Here is a 20,481-nt window from a genome sequence, read left to right as displayed (position 1 = left end):
GGTTAGCAAAGCTATCATGATGCCTTTTCCTGGTCTTAAAATCAAGAATCAAACACGATTAGAAAGGAAAAAGGGGTTTTACTTCAGTATTTATTTTAAGGATCCTTAGGTGCACCACATCCAGGTGGAATGCACACCACAATGCGCGCACATGATAGATTGAGTATAGCATTATAGGTCTTACTAATTAGCATATCTATCAAAGATTTCCTAATGAGAGGCTCGAGTGAGCCCTCCTCCCAGAGAAACCTTCCCCCTGGGTGGTCCTATCGTAGTTTACAAAATGTGTTCTGGAGAGAACCTTGGTGTCTGGGGCTTTCTGATCCCTAACAATGAGGCTTCTAAGATGTTTAGTCTCCTCGCTTAACAAAATAAGTCTGAGAATATAGGCTAGAAAACACTGAATACAAAAAGCTATAAAAAGGTATATAAAAGGCGTATAAAGAAAAGGCAAAAAGTCATCATGGCATCATCAGACCATCTTAAGTTTCAACTTAAGAATGTTGCTGGGGCAAATGCAGAGAAAACGGGTATTGATCATAAGATTAGAGTTTTCCAATGGAAGCTTTAGCCTAGCATTTTAAGTCTTTGTATTCTAAAAATTAAGCTTTTCACTGTGTGGTTTGAGTTGTAGTTCAGGTATGGCAAGTGGATTATTCGAACAAGAGCTTTTTAAAGTAAAACAGATTTTACTTAGATGGCTACCTTTTTCTGGCCTGCATAATTCTTTTAGTTCTTGGTCTTCTGTTGCTGCTGAGCCTTTCTTTTCTTCAATTTCTGCTATTTGCCAAATAGGAATTGTTTTTACATCTCAAAAATAAGAAATTTCTGCTCACTGCTGATTCTGTCACTGTACCTTCCTCTGCATCCATGATGTTACCTAGAATTCTCTTTGCTTGTAGCGTCTGCCTTTTCAGTCCTCTCAGGTGCAACTTGTACTTCCTGCTTGCTTTCTGCTGTCTCAAGTGAAGAGTCAGCCTGAAATTTAAATAAGTGATTTACAGACTTGGACTCTGTGCTGTATCTCAGTGTTTTAGTGTTTCCTGGAAGACACAGTGTTTCAGAAGATGGTGTTCTCTTCAGGGAAGTACTGTATTTTGCTTGTTGGCCTGTGGGGTTTTTTTAACTGTTGGTGGTGGTGGTATCTTTTTGGGTTTTTACTCTGATTAAATTCTAATGAAATACAGTTTTGTGAGTGTAGATTTTTTTTGTTTGTCATTGAGTGGTAATTTTAGCAAGTACAGTACTAACTCTGTGTTTAAGTCTTGGACACATTACACTCTCTAAAACTCTAAGTAAATATGGCTCCTAAAATAAAGTCTTTTTTCCTATATTAATGATAGGTGTTGTCTTTTTCTGTGTGTACAAAGAAGTGCATGTGGTTTTTTACTTCTATTTGTTTTATTTTTTTTAAATGAAAGCTACATTCCTTTTGTATGGAAATTCAGATTCTGCTGCAATAGGAAATTACTGAAAATGCAGAAATATAGAAAGAAATACATCATTCTATGGAAAGAATATCCAAGATAATTTATTTCTGGAGCACTTGAGTAGCTGAGGAAGGGGTGCTATATTTCTTTAAGATGAAGTTTAAGTGCAAATGATTGACTGTGCAGGTGGAGGAGACATTTTAATCATGATATTGTTATGGTATAGCACTTAGCTGCTAAATATTCACTCCTAAGCTCATGAAAATAATTTGTTTACTGTTCTTTAGTTACTCACTGTGACAACACTCATTGTGAATCAAGGTTTTTAAACTTGATTATTCCTTCAAATGAAAGAATCTAAACTCAATTTTTAAAAGTTTTCTATTCTAAAATAATTTATAAAATTAATCTGATTTAAATAACTTGCATTTTTTTGGTGAACATTCCTTATTTTTCACATACCTCCCTTTCACCTGCCCTAAGTGTATTATTCTTATGTAGGAAAGATGATAATTTCATTTATCAAACAAAATAAGGTTCCATACTGAACTCTCTACCCGTTGCAGTTTACTGTATTGAATAACTAAAGTTATCCAACTGGGTTGCAGTTGGTTTGAGGAATTAAATCTGCAATCATCCTTTACAATTCACTGGCCTTGGACTACCAGTTTAGGGACTGGTTTTTGTCTTTGAGCTTTTCACTACAGACTGAAAATCCTTGAATCAAAAGTAGTTATTTTTGTAAGAATAAACTGTAGATTCAAAGATGTTGGATTTACAGAGGCAGTCCTGAGGCTTGGTTTATAGCAGGAGCATCTTACAGGATTGAAGTGTATTCAGAGAGTCTGACTATTCAGGAGAATAGCAAACAGAATAAATGATTACAGAGAGTCTTGTATGGCATCAAAAGCACAGATCTATATATACTATGAGTTATGAAATATCTACTTATTTTCCATCCAGTTGTGAGTTAAGGTCTCTCTTAGGAAGATGATCTATATCTTTTTTTTGGAAGACTGACCTGCTTGTTTGCTTTGAGGTATTAAAAATTTATAGTTTTGGGTTTTGTCATCTGCAGCTTGATCTCAGACTTGGAGGAGGACTGGTCAAGGTATTCACCATCTTTTCAGGAAAGAACTCCTGCTCTCTGTCCACCTTACTATAAGACTTTGTATTAAGACTGAAGTAGCTGGAGGCTTTTTTTTTTTTTTTTTTTTTTTTAACAATCCTACCTAGTGTTTCCTGTCACACCTATGAGACTTGCAGCATGTTTTACAGGACAGCAACACATCATGCTAGTTACAGAAATTGGTCTTGAGGGGCAATTACTTTGTATTCCCCAGTGATCAGTTGAAATCATTGCTGCTTAAGCATTACTGTGCACAACCCTTTAATGCCTGTCTTCGTGTGTGTATCCAGCTGTATCATGTGTGCCCACCCTTGGTGTCAGCACCAAGTAGCCTTAGGGACAGAGGCAATATCCCAATATAGCTCTGTTGTGAACTCAATCTTTCCATGGTCTGATCTGGAAGGACTCAGAACAGCTCTGAACTAGGAGTTTTGCAACTGCAGACTTGATCACATAAGCCCTGCTCATCGTATCCAGCAGTGACTCTCAGCAGCTTTGTTAGCTTACATTTAGTGTTTCATTAATAGGAGCTACAGGGTTTGTTTGAGCTGCCTTTGTTTACCTGTTTGGAATGAACTGTTCCGGAATGCTATGTAGACATATCAGAAATCTGATGAAGGGAGGAAGGGTTGTAGGCTAAAATCAAGACACAGAGCTCTGATGCTCTTTTCCTTTTCCCAGGTTTGTGTTCACAGGTTTCAAGTTGGAGTATGGCCCTTGTTAGGGTAAGGAGATGCAGACTTAGACCTGAGGGGTTAGGTGTGCAGTCTGGCTTGTGAATCACTGCAGATTGTGTTGTCTGTCTGGTATGGATTTATATTTTTTAAATAAAGTTTGATCTTACTTGTTATGTTTCATCTTACTAGTATTTGAGCTATTTTCTATGTACACGTTTTCTGCAAAGGAATTGAGTGGCAATATTTATGGTTTCTTATTCTGTAAACTCATACCGTCTTCTAAATGTTAATTGTAAAGGCTGTAAAGGTGACAGAGTCCTTCAGATCATTCTCTGACTGGAGAATCACTGCTGTTTGGCAGTGCTAATTGCACTGCTGTAGTGCACTTCAAAAACCTTATTTCAGCAAGCTGGGGTGGTTTTTTTTTTTTGTTTTTTTGGTTTTTTTTGGTTTTTTTTTTAGCATGTTTATCCTGCAGCTTGAATGCTGAGACAGCACGTTGGCTTATTTCCCAAAAGCCTGTTCAGAAAGCAGCAGCAGCCGTATCCTCCTTTTCTTTAGCATCATTTGCTTTGCAAGTGATGCAGCGTGTTCTGCAGAGTGGGATCTGCACCGAAACACTCCCTTGCAGTCTGCGTTAGGGAGAGATGGGGCTGCACGTTCAACAGAAATCAATGTTGCAGCAAGGTTACAGCATTTAGAAATGAAAGCATTTCATCAGGCCAAGTAAAGGGGCTCAAAAGCCAGTTTCAGCTGCTGAATTTATACCTATCTTTTTCTTCTAGAAAGATGTGGATACTTTGCCCTGTCTCCAGCGTCTCTTCCTCAGCTTCAACAATATATCTAGGTAAGGGGAATAGTAGTTTGTTTCCTGTCAGTAATTTGAAGTGTCTTACTGGAGCTGTATTTCATGAAAATTTGAATTCAAACACTGTGAGTACAGATCCTTTTTTCTTCCCTAACATATCAGATAAAAACACAATCAAGCCATTGTGTATTTTCTACTTTAAGCATAAAAATTCTTGAAAATATTTGCATTTAAATGTAGTTGTATTATGAGTATTCTACCAAGAAACATATTTTTAATTAAAGAATCATCATACTGTTTATAGTGGTCAAAATTAAAAGTGATTTTGTAAATATGTTGTTTTGCTGTTAACCTAGTTGTCTGTTAAAGCAGCATTATGCAAGGTACAAATTATATTTAACATTCCATCACTGTATTTCTGGAGTTATGCAAACTGCTGAGTCAGATTCTGCTTACTATGGGTAATTATTTCATGCTTGTATTTTACTTGTCCTTGTGCTAATAAAGTCTGAAAGGTATATTCATGGTTGCCTTTTAGACCAGATGGCAAAAGCAGAATAGCTCAACTCACAAAGCTGGGCTTCTATAGTTTCAAGTAACTAAGAGCATTTTGTTATAAATAGAAATGTTTGTCTTCTGTGCTTTTCACACAAATGCATTTTTCAAGTCTGCCTTTATACTAGTGCCAGTATTTAAAACAAAAGCCAAGTGCCTGCATTATCTTCAATTTGGTATGTCCTTTTTTTAGTCCCTTGATCACCAGCAGCCTTCTTTGTTTAGAATCAAATAATTGAATGTGGGGTAGGGGAAGATGCTTCGTGTTCTAATTACTGCAAATGCCATGCTATTCTTGTGGTATCTGCTTTCTCTGTAAAATGTACTTAGTAGGAGCTTTTATTGTTGTAGCTACTCAAACACTTTATATTGACCTGCATTATGTTTTTTGCAGACAGCTCCAACCTACTTGTCTGTGCTCCTTAGGTTCTTAAAGTAGAAATACAGTACATCTTAAATACTCATGGCTATAAAACATTTAAAAATAATTCAGAGATGAAGTGCAGGAGTTTTTGTTATGTTCTTCCCTTAGTTAATTTGCTAGTCTTTTTATTTTATGTTTTAAATTGGCATAGTGAAGGGAGGGGTTTGCATTTTGCTTCTATTGAATCATTTCCAGAATTGAGATTTGCCTTTTGTTTCTGGCTTTCTAAAAAAAGTCTCAGGTTGGCAGGAGCAAGGAGGGCACTGCAGTAGCTTGGCTCCCTCGCTGTCAGGGAGCATCACTGCAGTCAGGGAAATTGCTGTATCTTTATATGGACTTGGTGCATTTTGTGTAGCTTTCTGAGCGCTTTCTCATATTGTTTTTTACAAATTTGTGTTATTTTTACAGTGTTCAAAGAAGGAAAATGTTTTGGATTTTCTGTGAGGTTTTGATAGATTTCTCAAAGTTTGTGATCAGAACCTTGCTTCTGTGTACTATATCAAGTTTTTTGTCATTTATTCATTGCAGCTTTAGTTGGCCTATTGCTAGATCTAGTCTTAGGTTTCATGTAAGCTACAAATACTTATCTAGAACATATATGGAAATACATAATTAAGCTTTAATTTGCAGTTGGAATAGGTATAAAAAATCTTAATGTTAAACAAAAGATATTTCTCTTCTATACGTTTTGTATATGCATGTGGGTAGATAGGTGGATGGATTATTTTAACTGTTTCTTTACCAGTCATTATTTTAAAACACACAAATGAAAAATTTCTTTTGATCACATTTAGCTTGGATTTTTTAAAATAATAAGCTTTTACTACATATCGAAGTTCTGAAGGCTAAAGCCCCCTTTAATTCCCAATCTAGAGTTATGTAGTAGATATGTTTTCTACTAGGGAAGTGAATAAATATGCAGGAATATTCTGTGTTCTCATGCTTGGCTTGATACTCCTTGAACTGACTGAAGAAGTTCTATGCAACCATAACACCAATGAACTGCTGTGCTCTATCTGACCATTGCTACGCCCCTTTTAAATAGTTTTGTGTGCTTTTGAGTCACTTACCCAGGTTTACTCTGTGCCATATGATAATTTGAAAATTTTTTCCTAAAACCATCTGTGTCTGTACAACTGAATTTTGGTTGACAAGCAAATTGGTGCACTAATACTCTAATTAATTTATCTGTAGGTGCATAGGAAAAAAACCTGCAAATGGAAACAAACAACAAAACTGCCAGAACTTGAATATATTTGTTACAATTTCATTGCAATATTTTATTAATGTTCATCTTTAAAAATAGCATTTTTGAGGCAATGCTTCCATGGAAAGATTTTCTTGTTCCTGTCTTTGTGTCAGTGAAAATTCTTGAGTCTTAAATTGACACATACTGACACATTGAATTAATATTTCGGTAGAAGAGTCGGGAATACCATTAAAAATTGTCACTATTTTAGGCATGAGGATCTACCGCAGGTTTAATCACTATGTTCTTTTTACCTCATGCTTCAGAGGAGGGCTCAGGATGCTGCTGCTTCTCTGCAGAACTTTTAGTAAAAAAGGATGTATTGGTAAGATAATGTAAGCTAAAGCTGAATTTGATGCTGATAGGAAACAAAGGAAGTCCTGTTTCTGGATTCAGCCCAAAAAATCCTAGCAGTTTCACACTGAAGGTGTTCATACCTGATGGCTGAAGGCAATATCTGTGTGTAGAACTGGTTATAAAGAAGTGGGAGAAATCCCATTTTTAATTTGTCACGTGGCACAGGGAAGAGATTGCAGTAACATTTGCAAGAAAGATTTGCCACTGAGATTCAGAAAGAAAGTTATTGCTCATATTTGAACATGTGAAACCAGGGAAAACCATTTTTTATTCTTGGAAACATAATACATACTTCCGCTGTTACACTGCTCTCTGGGTCAGCATTATGTTGGCTTTTTCATTTAGTCTAGGCATATGGAATAAGTTGGATACAAACTCATGTAATTCTTGTTCTTCATTTGGTTGCTGAATTGGAAATCTGAGAGAAGCAATGTTTTTAGCTTAATAAAAACAAGAAAGTACCTTTTTTACTCAGCAAGATGAAAATTTATAAATGCATTGTTAAATGCTTGAACAAAAGCAGGTAAAGGGGAATGAAAGGTTGATGGTGGTTACATCTGTTTTCATGGGTAGTTTAGTAGTTAGAAACATGGAAAAACACAAGTTTTCTTCTTTGACTAAGTACTTTTTGAACATACAGTTCCCTCTCAGGTGTTCTTTCAGACTATAGTAAGTATGTTCCCTTCCTTCTCTATTCCAGAGCTTTTCCCCTTTGTGCAACATGCTTTTAAAAATTGATTCAAATGTGTAGAGAATGAACAATTGTCTCCCTAAATAAGCAGGTTATAACAGAAGATGAATGTTCCCGTGTCCTGTGAATGTGTATCACTGGTGCAGGCTGAGCTCCAGAATGCTCTGCTGTTTAGTAATTGCCACATTATGATATGAGGCAGGAGAAGTGGGTTTGTATCCCTTTGGCAGAGGGGAGAACTGGATGCAGGACTTGGAGCATGCACACAAGATGGAAAACTGATCTGTTCTGAAAAGATTTCCAGAAAACACTTTCTGATAATTTAGCCCAAATTTGTGACTTATTTCTGTGTTGCTGAAATTACAATTTAAGCAAAGATAATTTATGTAAGAAGAACAGGAAGGAGAGGTGGTTGTCTCCTGCAGGAGAAGGTCTTTTGGAAAGAGAATCAGACATTCCACTTGAGAAGATTGACAGAGGCAGGCTGACACAGCATCATCCAGGGCTGCTTTGTATTTCCTGAGCAGGTTAAAGGCTCCTTTGCGGTGAACAGAGGCTGGAGAGAGAGCCTTGAGACAAGGCCTCTGATTCCTGTCGAGTGGTCACCGCTGGGCTCTGTCCCAGCAGTCTGCATGCTGGGAAGCAGACAGAAGCTTGGTTGTAAAGTATGCAATCTGTTTCGGAATGTAGCACATTAAAGCTTTGCTTGGTTTAGGATTGGGATACCAGTGTGAAAAGTACAGTATATAAAGTTTTCTACATGGAATTCTAAAGCTCTGGGTTTTTGTATGTGTATACAAAGATGTGAAAACAGTTTTTTGGACTACTGTTTCTTTCTAAAATTGAGCTGCTAATAGGGCAGCTAAAAGCAGGATAAAGCAAGCACATCTGGTTTTAGGTCCAGAATGAATTTTCTGGCATGCTGAAGCAGTGAGAATTTCAAAGCACAGCAGTATGTGTAAGTGGAAGGTATTGAAAACACACCAGCAAGCTTTCAACTTTTCTGTCATTTCCTGAAGAAATTGTTTTTATTAAAAATCTGTAAATCATATGTAATGAAAGAAGTACTATTTGGTTAAATGTTTAGTGGTAAGTATTTGGAATAAATATATTGAATGCTTTTAAATATAATTACACTTAAAATAATTTTGAAGAACAAAAATTTTCATATTTTTCAAGCAAAATATGTTCTAGCTCAATGGAAGTTCAGATTTTGGGGGGTTTGTTCTAACATGTTTGAGCTTGCCTTCCTAACTTCTGCGTCATTTGGGAAGATTATCTTTTATCTTTAGGACATATTGAGTATGTATTTTAAGCAATATGTCATCTTGATCTTCCAAAAATGTGCTTCCATAAGCCGTTTTCCAGAAAGGAAACAGGATCATAAAAAGAAGCAGAGAATAATAATCAAGCTTTAACCACATGTACAAAACAGCCAATTCTTCAGATATGTTGAGAACTTTTACTGTCTTTGTCACAATGTACACATAGCTCATTTTCCATTGGTTTTTAGTTTGTTTTCATGCACTAAGTGCAAAGGCAGTAGTATCTTCCTTTTTACTGTCACTTTTCTGCTGTGCCCTTTGAGTGTACAGTTCAGGAGCTACTTGCATGCTGCACTAGTCTCATGAAAATAGCTGTTGCAGCTTTATTCAATGACAGTCTTTGAAATGAACATCTGTACTGCATATGGTTTCTGATCACTAAGTTCAGTGTATACTTGAGGCAGACTTGACTTTTGAAGGCCTAAGGACATAAGAATAGGTGCACAGTCATACGTTTATACATTGTAAATGTGTTAGGGAGTCCTATTTATTGTCATAACTGTTCAGCTTTATTTTATTAAAATACAGTTCAATCATTTTCCATTGTTTAAAAATGCTATTTATCTGAGCTGCTTTCTTTTCACGTTTCATTTTCAATGAAAGGAACACTACAGGTTATACATCTCTAAATGCATTTTACACAAGTCAGTTATTTTTTTGTCAGGTAACCAAATCTGGTGTTTCTAAGAAACCAGCAAGTTAGTTTGTAGACTGAACTCAGAGCAATGGACTAACCTGTTTTGAAGATGATATGACGCTTTTGTAGTTGTTTTGCTTCCAATATTAATAATGATGCGAACGCCTACGATCATTCTGTGATATTTGTGGTTGGCTTTTTTTCCTTGTATTTTCCAGGTTTTTCAAGCTGCCTTTGATGGCAAATACACCTTGTATTATATTTTTGGAATATGAATGTCTATGTATCATATATTAGCAGGGGGTTAGATTAAATACTCCCATAGTTCTCCTTATTCTGCATCTCTTTTTACCTGTATGTAAAGGGACTAAAAAGTTTAACAGCAGCAGCTGCTAGCATTTCAGAATACTCGTATTTATCATACACAGTATTGATGGGTGGAAGTGCTTCAGTACACTTAAATATTTATGTTCTGTCTTTAAGAAATAAAATCTTCCATCTCAAAATTATTCCTACTCTATGACATTAAAACTTTAAACTCTTTTGGTTACAGTTTTGAGGATATTCTGTGCCTTGCTGATTCCTCATCTTTGTCAGATATCACCCTTGATGGCAATCCAATAGCTCAGGAGACATGGTACAAACACACTGTTCTCCATCATATGATGCAGCTCCGACAGCTAGATATGAAGAGAATCACAGTAAGAAATTTCTGTTTTCATCAAACTTAATAGATACTTAAAATCAGAAGTAAAATGTAGGGTTTTCTGTGTACATGTGTATATTAAAAATAAAATATTTTTTCTTAATTTAGTATGGAACTGAATGGTGTATAGACATTACAATTTTTAAAACTTTAACCCTCTTCTTTAGTTCAGTATAAAGTAAGGGTTTTCTTTTTTACTTAATTTAATGTGTTTATTTTGAAGTGCTGAAACTTAAGCAGCAAGTGCTGTATGTTCAGCTGCTGTGACATGAGAGAGCCTGCAAATCTTTTGGTTAAAATTTTCCTAACAGTCTTTGCTGATTTGTTGTATAGCTGAGAAGGAACAGTGTATTTCTTCCAAAGGAATGGTCTGTTTGCCCTAAAATTGCTGTAATTGGTATCTTTTATTTAGGAATTTAATTGGTTTCTTTAATCTGCCTCCCCAGGGAAATCTGGTGATCACACAGTTTGTGTGTGTGTTTGTATTTCTCCCTTTCTAACCTTCTCTCCCTGATCATTTCTGTTTCTGCTGCTCAAGTCCAAGTAACCTTGATATGGGAGAGAGGACTTGCAGACAGCTCAGTCTCCTACAGGGTTCTTGAAAATTCACTCCGGAGGATGAAGGACAATCACCAGGGTCTTAACCATAATGCCACCTATTTTCTCTTTAATATAGGAGTAGTCTTGCTAGTTCTGTGCCTACTCAAAAGTGGTATGTAAGCATGATTTCTTACCGGAGGAATCTGTCCAGGAGGAAGCAACAGTGTTAGTGTTAACTTTTTTGACCAAATGCTGATACATATACATTCTTTTAAATGCTCATTTGCATTGTACAAAGGCTGTAATGCATTGTAAGTTGTAGCTGATGCTTTGTCATAGAGCCAATTAGGATGAAAAATATAACATGTATGTGGAAAACATTTAATTTTAAAAAGAGAGTGCTTTGGGACATGAGAGTTTTGCTCCTGGTATTGAAAATATTAAATACTTGTTTGTTCACAGATATTCTAAGCATCAGGGTTTTTTATATTTTGTGTCTTTATACTGACTTCCTACTTGCTAATTGCTTTGCTTTTAAAAACTTGTTTTATCAGTATTATTTCAGAAACTTGGGTTACATAAAGAAAGTGTCTCTCCATCTTTACCCTTGTCAAGAGGGGCTAGATGCTGGTAGAAATATCAGTGATGGGAGAAGCTGTAGAAAGAGCTCAAACTCCTCTTTAGACCCAATGGGATCTGTATGGGGGAAAGGCTGTCAGAAATGCACAGCCATGGGAAGAACTTAATCTGCGTTTTCACCTTGTTAAACATCAGAGAATCAACCACAAAGACAAAAAGTCATAGGAAACCAGTTGTGCTGCTCATAAACCTACTTGTAAAAATAATGTGTTTTACACTCTTTATTTGCCTTCTGTTTCTTGAGCCTTTTAACATTTTTCTCCATGTAGAGGGTGCTATATGTTTTCTCTAATAAAAACTGTTACCCAGATAATAGTATGACTTAAGAAACTGGGATTTAAAGAAAAATAACAAGTGTCACGGGATTTGTGGTAAAATTAAAGAGCTGGCAATCCCAAATCCACCTATTCTGCCTAGGACTGTAACATGCTGTTGCCATCAGCTGTAAGAGTAGATCTAACCTGGTGGGGGAGTGGACATGCAGAATTGAGTATGTGATTTGCTGTCTTAATTAGTGTAAGAAACAAAACTAAACTCTTAATTACATTTATAGGATCTTTTCTTCATCAGCCTTAAGAGCATTTAGGGCATTTTGAACTTTAACATTGCTTTATCTTGTAAAAAACTTGAGAGTTGGATTTTTTTCTGACTAGGAATTCTTCACTACAACTTGGTCAGAGCTTTAGTGCTCAAGAACTGAGTTTTATGCAATTGTTAATTCTGCTTTTAACTTTTCTTTTACCAAAAGATATTTTCAAAAATTTGTATGAGACTTGGAAGCTTCATTCGTGTTTGGTTTCAAGAAGACAGACACTCTTTGGTGCCAGGCTTTTTCCATAGGATTCCCTGGAGAAGGGGAACCCTGGGGCAAAAATTTGGTGGTAACTATCTCTGTCATAGGGAACTATTCAGAAACAGAGACCTGCCATGAAAACCAAAGACACTGTACTTGGAATAAAACATTTGTGCTTTGTAATTGTTCTAATACTGTTTAAGTTGGGACACATGTGCCTTTCTGCAAGGGATTCTATTATGAGAACTCTTACACCCTGACTTGTGTGGAAGCTGATGTTTTCTTAGGCTACCTCATTCCTTTTGAACGTAAGATTCAAGCTCTCAAACCACTGAGGCATGGACCCAGTGGTGGTGAAATCAGTGGAGGTTAAGGACCTGTAATGAGCTTCACTTGTTCATTGTCCAAACAAGATGATTTTCAGGTGAAAACCCAACCACTTTGTGTTGTGTATCTAAAACGTCACCTCAACGGAAATCTTTTGCTTTCTTGACCTTTGGTAGCTCAGTCTAAAGGCTTAAAAACTGGGCAGGAGGCTGAATTACCATGGCTGGACAGCCTCCTGTTCGTCACTTGTGTTCCTGTCAGTAACTCACACCTTTACCTCACCTTAGCTGCAAGGTGTGGATGAATGGCTCCATGGAATGGGCTTGTGTGGTGCCTTAGAGCAGGCTGAGGTTGCATTTGTGATTATTTACCTTGGTTAACTTGCCATAATGGTTGTTTTTCTGTGCACTGAAGCTTTTTCACCCTGTTTTGTAGTTGGAATTTTTTCAAAAGTGGGCCTGCCCAGTGGTTCTTTCAGTTTAGCTGGGAGCTATTTCTTTACTTCCACTCTTTTGTAATAGTAAGCAGATATTGTTGGGAGATATGTAATAAAATATTTAAATATGATTGAAATGTGTACATATTCCTTACTAAGGAGTTATATAACCAGGAATATTTGCTATCCATCACTTCAAACATACTTCCTCAATTTGCTAAGTGTATATGTATTCCTATATGTGTGTGTAAATATGGTATATAGTGCAAATTTTTGTAAAGTTGCCAGATTGAAAGACCAGCTGTATCTTTTTAGAAGTAAAACTTTGCTTTTCATTGAGGTTTTATATGTTTTAGAAGCTTGAAGTAGGAGAACCGTGTTTGGTTTTGATTATTTGCTTAGACATTTCATTGCTGATCAGGGAGTAAGTTCTACTGCTTTATCCAGAATAGAATTCATTGCTATATTCCATCACCACCATAAAGTGTTCTGAGGGTTTTTTGGGGGGGAGGGATCCCTAATTATTTTTTCTTTCCACTGGAAAATAAGACACTTAAGTGTGACTTTGTGTGACTTAAATCGTGTCATTTGTTGAAAAAAAAAAACTTGTTTGAAGAATAGCAATGCAGTAGTCAGGAGGAATACATGCATTCCTGTGGAAGGTATCTTTTCAGCTTTTATACCGGCTAGCGCTTGTATTTCAATGCCTTAGAAAGCCTCGAGCAGCCTTGAGAGGTAGCAAGGGCGATCTAGCACTTTAGTAGCTCTAAAATCGGTACCTGAATCAGCTGCAGAGCAAATACCATCAGCAGAAGCAAAGAGGGAGAAATATAGCTCCCTGCTCGCTCAATTCCCTGCAGTTGGAAGCTTTCAAATGAGACAGACGACCAGAGATGTTCACAGGAAAGTCGCTGAGCTGAGAGAGGGCGTTTGCCTCCCCTCGACCATCTTTATTAGGAGAAGGGGAAAGGGGAGGACTGGGGGCGGACCCGGGGTGAGCGGCCAATCAGACACTGCTGAAGAGTCTGGGTTACATTTGGCTTTGCCCGCGCTTGGAACAAAGGAGCTCAGAGCACATGTCTTTGGGAGGGGGGAGGGGAATTTCGGAACAGGCAGCAACACATTCCACTGCGGTCTTTTCCGAATCCTCTGAGATTTTGCTGGAGGTTTCCCCTTGGAAGTCTGTCAGTGATCGGCGCTGCTGCAGGAGCGCGCGGGTGGCGGCAGGGGGCGCCATCGGCACGGGAAAGCCCTCACGGAGACCGGCGGGAACAACCCCCTGGGAAAGCGTCCCCGCCTCGTCCAGCGAGGAGCGGCCTAGGGGCGGAACCCAGCTGTGGACAAAACCAGAATAACGAGGGGAAACGAATGATACAGGGAGAGAGCTCCAACTCTTCCGAAATCCTTTCTTAAAGAGAAGGGATTATAGTAAAAATAAATAGTGGAAAGGTTATGTAGGGTTTTGTTTCCTATAACTTTTTTGGTACTCTGGGGGATTTTTTGTGGGTTTCTGGGGAACGTGTTTTCTAAGATTGCTTGCATGTGTTGTGTAAGATTAATCAAGAAATGTACATGGATTTGATTTCCATAAAAAGTAGATCTGAGCCTTGATCTTTATTCAGAGGTTTTTTTTCTATCACTCTGCCTTTTATAAATATTGAGTAAAACAAGGATGTTGTATTCTATTTTTTGGCTGAGCTAACTCCTTTTAGAAAAGGGTTAGTGTTTTTTGAATGTCTGTAATTACAACAAACTCTTGATCAAGGAAAAAAGTCTTATTCAGTTAATACTCTTGTAGAATGTAATTTGCATTAGTTGATTTTGATCTTTGTGTGATGACTGTGTTGGTAGGGAAGGTGCAGGACTGACTTCAGTGGGAGCAGTAGACCCTCCTGCATGGAAGTCAGTGTCGTAAGGTACATGTCTGGACTGGATTAAGGGAAAGCTTTGAGAAGGAAGATAGAGTAAGAAGAGATTTGTAGAAGCGGAGAGAAAACTGATTTAGGGAACTTTATGGATTATTTCCTTAAAGTTTGGGGAAAAACTGCAGCAAGTTGTTTTGAAAATAATAAAATTAATGAAGGCTAATTTTCTATTAATGCAATTTTGTTATCTAGTTCTCACCTCCCCCCAGTGTGAAACACAACACCAGCTCAGTTAGTTTGAAACTGAGTCTCTGATGAATGGCCAGATGTTTTCTGCCAAATAGAATGGATAATCTCTTCTTCCTCTTCCTTGGTGGTAAAACTAGCTTACATTTCTCTTCTTTCTGCATACCAATTTCATATAATCAGACTTCTAGGGAGGGAAAAAAAGTCCCTTAATTTAAGACTTATAAACATACTTTGTTATTTGATATGTTCAATGTGTTGAAAAGTCTTTAGAGAAGGTGAAGACAAAAACATAGTAAAAAAATGTTTCTTTAGGAGGCTAGTTTAAAAGCATAGATACATAGTCAAATGAAGAGATTTAATTAAAAAATAAAAATTCCCTGAAACAAATCTAACCTGGTTTCTAAAGAAAGATATCACTAATGTAGTTTGCTAGTGTTTATCTTTTAAGATTTGTGATTTTTACACAAAACACTAACACTATAATGTAATACATAATTGAGATAAACAGCTATAATGAGAATAATGTTTGTAGTTCTTTAAGTTCTGAAACATATCTTGAGGAACAGCACATTTTTATTTTGCATTATTAATGATAACATTCGTATTTGTGACATATTACCTGCATGGGGTTTATTTCATGATTTATACAGCCTGCCCCTGAACCCTCCCATTCAGGTGCTGGGCTTCATTGTGTGGTATTTTGTTGCAGTGGCATCTAGAAGGCCTTCTGTATCTGTGTGTGCTTTTATTTTGTTATTCTGTTACTGGTGATCTTCCTTTAACATGCACTGGTGACCTATTGAGGTCCTTCTAACCTGGATTATGCTGTAATTCCATGACACTAGCCCCTTGGAAATACCCTGTTTAGGAATAGCCTAAAAGCCCAGTAGCAGAGAAGGCTGCCAACAGAACTTCACCAGTGAAAGGCTACAAGTTCCTTTGAGAATTAAAAAAAAAAAAAAAAAAAAAAAAAAAAAATTTAGAGGCTTTCCAGTTAGTGTTCCAAGGGAATTCTTGCATACGGTTGGGTTAGAGAAGCTTACTCTGTCCAAAGCCTCAGGCCTTACTGTGCATTGAGGTACTCCTCTTTTTTAATGTATGATATTAGGGTAAAGTCATGGAGGAACAATTTGAAAATCTGTTGTTTAACCCCTTTTCAGACTGATGCCAAAATCCATGGTGTGTCAGTGGGTTGCAGGGGGACTGTACACAGATCAGAGTAAGTCTGCTACATGCACTGAACTTCTTATGCTTTGGAAATTGTTTTCTTAAAAATGTAATGGCCGTGCTAAGTGTGAAGTTCCTGTTTTATTTTGTCTTCCAGTAAGCACTCACCCATGTTCTTAGGGGTTCTTGCAATGTTCTAAACATAGCATGTTTTATTTATGTAGAAATTTTGACATGTCAATATGTCTTAATTGCTGATGGTAATTTCTGTCCATTTTTGTTTGTTAATTTTGTTAACTTATAACTTTTCCAGAAAATGTAAAGGTTTGGACAGGAGCTTTCTATTTTGAGGAAATGATAACGCTTTTCATATGTTCTGAGAAGGCACTTCAATAGAAATGCCCAAATGGCATGTGAAGTAAATCAAAATAAGTTAAAGTATGCTTCCCAAATATTTGTGTTGGAAGGACTCTACACTTTTTACTTCATAGTGAACATTTCTTTTGTTACTTGGAAAATATATGTTCTAAAAATACTGTGCTGTGAGAATGTTTAGACCTCTGTAAACAAGGAGCATCCAACCTAATATGGGTATATTGCAGTATCACATTGCTGTACCAGGAAAATGAAGCAACTTCACTTTCATTGCTCAGGAATCAATGAGTTTCTTCTTCAGACTTCATGACTAGGCAGTAAAATTGATGAGACATAATGCTAATGGAATAGCTAATTTTGAAAGTGTTCTTTTGTTCTCAAGTTGCTGATTGAGAAAAGCCAGTCCCTGGAAACAGTTTATAATGAAGAAAATTAATCCTGGATTATGATTCAAGCATAAATAGAACCCAGCTTTTTTTCTCTGTGGCTTTTTCCAACAACAAAAACAACAACAACAACAAAAAATCCTGCTAGTTGCAAAAACTACTACAAAGATACAAAGATGTATTGCACTGTCATATCTAAAAATATTTCTCACTGTCATACTCACCATGTGCTTTATACTTTTTCAAAGACTCCTAAAATACTACTTTTAACTAGCTTTATCTTCAGCATTTATATCTCAGTAGTTATCTATTTATTCTGTTTTTCTTGATTTGTTTATAATTAATAATTTTATTGGGTTTTTTATTTAGATAAAAATTCTAAAATTGTGTTGAAATGAAAATTTACATTTCAACTACCAACACAAGAATATAATTTATCAATAATACTTTTCAGAACCAGCTTAATTCCTCCCTTTAGGAATTTGTTTTTCTCTTTTTCATCCAGGAAGAAGAAAGACGTATGGCATCTATTGCAGCAAGGAAAGAGGAAGAAAGGAAGCGTGAAAGCCATAAACAGACCTTGCTTAAGGTATTTTCTATGGCTGTTCTAAGGTTACTGTTAACCAGTTTACAGCAATAATTTATATCCAAATTTCTTTGCTGCAGATGTTATATATCCCAATATGCCTCTATCTATTTTTACAACTTCAACAGTGCACTCCATGACTGAAACTCTGTTCAGTTAAATATGCAGGGTACACTTTAGCAGAAAGCCCACATTGAACATGATTGTGATACATGTCAGTGGATGGCAAACTTCATTTACATAAATCCAGACTGAAGTAAAGGACTTCTTCAGTGCTTTCACATGCCTTGGTCTCCCCTTTTCAGGTGAACACTCTGACTGCAGCCATGCAGGGTGTTCTGAAGTAGCTTTTCCTTCATTCTTTCCTGTTGAAGTGGTTCCTTTCTGTGGATAGAGAGAAGAGGCCCTGAGGCCACAGCCAGACTCCAGCTGTTGTCTCTGTCAGCAGAACTCTTATCTATCTTATCTTCCAGCCCAGCTGGCCTGGTTGGTACTGACATACACGAGACAGAAGTGGCCCACCAGGGAAGACCCAGGGTGCCCTCCAGAATGCTTTTCATGGGGCTGCTAACTACATGAGCTGTGCTGCTAATAGGAGACCAAAGTTCAAGAATCTAAGAGTATCTACATTCCATTTACTGTGTGAAGGTCACCATTTGTCTCCAAATTGTTTTTCTTTGGAAAAAAAAGTGCCTAAAATTTTTTGTCAGCCAGTAATGCCTATACAAATAATCTCTTTCAATTTGAAAGTCAAGCAAACAAAAAATGTTCACGTCCATTTAAGTTTCTTAGGTAAAATCATGTTTTCTGAAGGGGATTAGACTGAAAGTAGTTGCAGGAGACTGTAAGAAGTGGGGGGTGGTTTTGGGGTTCTTTAAGCAGTGTTGGGGTTTGGTTTTGGTATTTCTTCTTTCCCTCTAAAATATTGATGTATTTAAAGTCTCTTCAGATTTGAAGTGTTGGTGCCAGTTCTTAGTAGCAGAAGAAGTGGAAAATTAGTGAATAATTTTCACACACGGCATTGTCTCATGCTGTTGTAGTTCATGTTCTTAACCATTGATGTAATGTTTCTTTGTAGCAGAGGGATTGTTTGTCTTGGTGGCCTAGATTTTGTGTTGCTTTTTGCTAGTGGAAAATTCCCTTAGAAAAAAGAATAGTTTTAAAGCCTAGTGCCATCATTATTCAATTTCAACATTACATCGTAGACTTTCATTTAATCAAAGTATATTTCTTTTCTTCAGATAGTTAAGTGGCATAACAGTCAAATACCAGTATTTTTTGTATGATTTGATGATTTTGTAGATCTTTCCTTTGTAAATGGGTTCTTACATTTCAGGCTTTTTTCCTGTTCCACACATCTGAATTGAAGGAACAAATATGCTCACAGATACAATGTCCAGCAAAAAAAATTGTGAACTATAGGTTTCTTCATAGTTAAATCTGAAGAAAATATTTCGAGAACTGTGTTCTGCAATTTTTTTTTACTGTCACATTTCTCCAACATTTCTTACACTATATGAAGTGTAAATGAAATTATAGGCACTCGTTCCGTAGCAAACATTTGCTGTTTTCCTGTATGCACTGCATTGAAAATGTTAATTTCAGCAATGTCATCTCTTCTTTTTCCCTTGCTGATACTTGTCTGCCCAAACAGCAGAATTTCTTCATCTCTTTTTCCAAACTAATTTTTTATTGCTTCCAACCCACTCTTCTGGGAAAGTTTGAGATGTACTTTGAAACGTATAGAGAATGTCATTCCTTTCCGACAGTGGTTGAACTTAATATTTACTGGAACAAGGGAAAGTTATTGCTAGCTGAATCTCCACCCTTGTAAAATTTGCTTTTTTGTAAAATGAATTCATGGAGGTTTTTGAAGTTCTGTAGGAATCCAGCAGCCCACAGCTGAGGGCTAACAAAGCAGTAGAGCTGTACAGTAATTGAGGTTGAGACCTTCACCCTCAAGAACAAACAGAATTTTCTAAAGGTTGTTCTGATAAAAAACACGTACGATTCCAACTTCCCCCCCTTTCTGTGACATGGAGCTTAGTCATCATGGAAATCTGTAGGTGTTGAGCAATTAGCGCTGTCTAACCAGTGAGCATCATCATAACTCCCTGGGCAAATGGAACATGAAATAGTTTTGAGCTCTTTAAAATGGAAAAACTTTCAGAAGTAGCAGTTTCCATGTCCTAAGTAGCTTAACTTTGTGCTTTTGTAAGTTGTGGATTTATTATATTACTTTTCTTGTTTCTTTATTGCAAATTTTCTGAAATTGTTTGCTGGAAGTCATGCAAAATAGCACTAGAATGATGCATTGATTTTAATGCATAACCACCAACCACTAGTATAGTTACTACAATTTGAAACATTTAAAATGTTTTGATTAAGCCACATGATTCAGAACAAACAAATGTGTGAATCCTGCCCTGTCATGACTTATGATGACTTGTGTATCTTGTTTCAGGAAAAGAAGCGGTTAACAATTGGTAACATTGCTCGGCAGTGGGAGATCCAGCAGAACCGAATTGCTCTTGAGGCTTCTTTAAACAAAGATAAAGAAAATGAACCCTGCCAGATCAATGGGAGTGCTGCATATGTATTTCCTGAAGAAAGCAGGTATTTTATTGGGTAACACTTTTACCCATTCATGTCTTAAGGTCCAGGTTACTACTTCTCATCTCTGAGATCTTGCTGTATTTCATTATCAAAAGTATTACATATGCAAATCAACTCTGAAAAGATAGTTTACTCTGCTTTTGACCATTAGTAATAAGTAACATGTTTAAAAAGAAATATAAGCAACTCATTGCCTAAAGAAGTGCAAGCTAAATTATTATGTGATTTTGCTAAATAAAGGACAACTTCATGTTTATAAGAAATGTTAAATACGAATTCCTGAGCCTTCTTGAGGCTGTTCATTTCCTTAACAATTTAGATTGTTGACTTCAGTTTAAATGAACAAAATTAAGAATGTATGAGCATTATGAAGATTTGTAACCTCTTTGTGTATCAAGAGGTTTCACAGTAGTATTGATGCTCTTAGTTTGGACTGCAGCGTCTTTTATTGGACTGCTTTCACACCCGTGCTGTTTTAACAGTAGCAGTACCAGACTTAGTTTTATTCTCAAGC

General features: G+C 36.7%; 1 protein-coding gene across 5 annotated transcripts in view; it reads left to right on the top strand.

The window, feature by feature from the left end:
- LRRC49 (leucine rich repeat containing 49) overlaps positions 1 to 20,481 on the top strand; it is a 44,576-nt gene that overhangs the window by 13,138 nt on the left and 10,957 nt on the right. For 4 of the 5 annotated variants that reach the window (XM_032123348.1, XM_032123350.1, XM_032123349.1 and 1 more), the window contains 4 exons: positions 4,022 to 4,083; positions 9,836 to 9,983; positions 17,271 to 17,354; positions 19,816 to 19,967. In XM_032123348.1, coding sequence (XP_031979239.1) covers positions 4,022 to 4,083; positions 9,836 to 9,983; positions 17,271 to 17,354; positions 19,816 to 19,967 — 446 coding nt within the window. Of the gene's footprint in view, positions 1 to 3,240; positions 3,285 to 4,021; positions 4,084 to 9,835; positions 9,984 to 17,270; positions 17,355 to 19,815; positions 19,968 to 20,481 lie in introns of all 5 variants that reach the window. The other variant, XM_032123352.1, reaches the window with a different exon arrangement.

The sequence above is a fragment of the Corvus moneduloides genome, chromosome 13 (genome assembly GCF_009650955.1).
Source record: "Corvus moneduloides isolate bCorMon1 chromosome 13, bCorMon1.pri, whole genome shotgun sequence".
NCBI lineage: Eukaryota > Metazoa > Chordata > Aves > Passeriformes > Corvidae > Corvus > Corvus moneduloides.
Note: the sequence above shows the minus strand (reverse complement) of the source record. Positions and strands in the feature narration are given on the sequence as shown.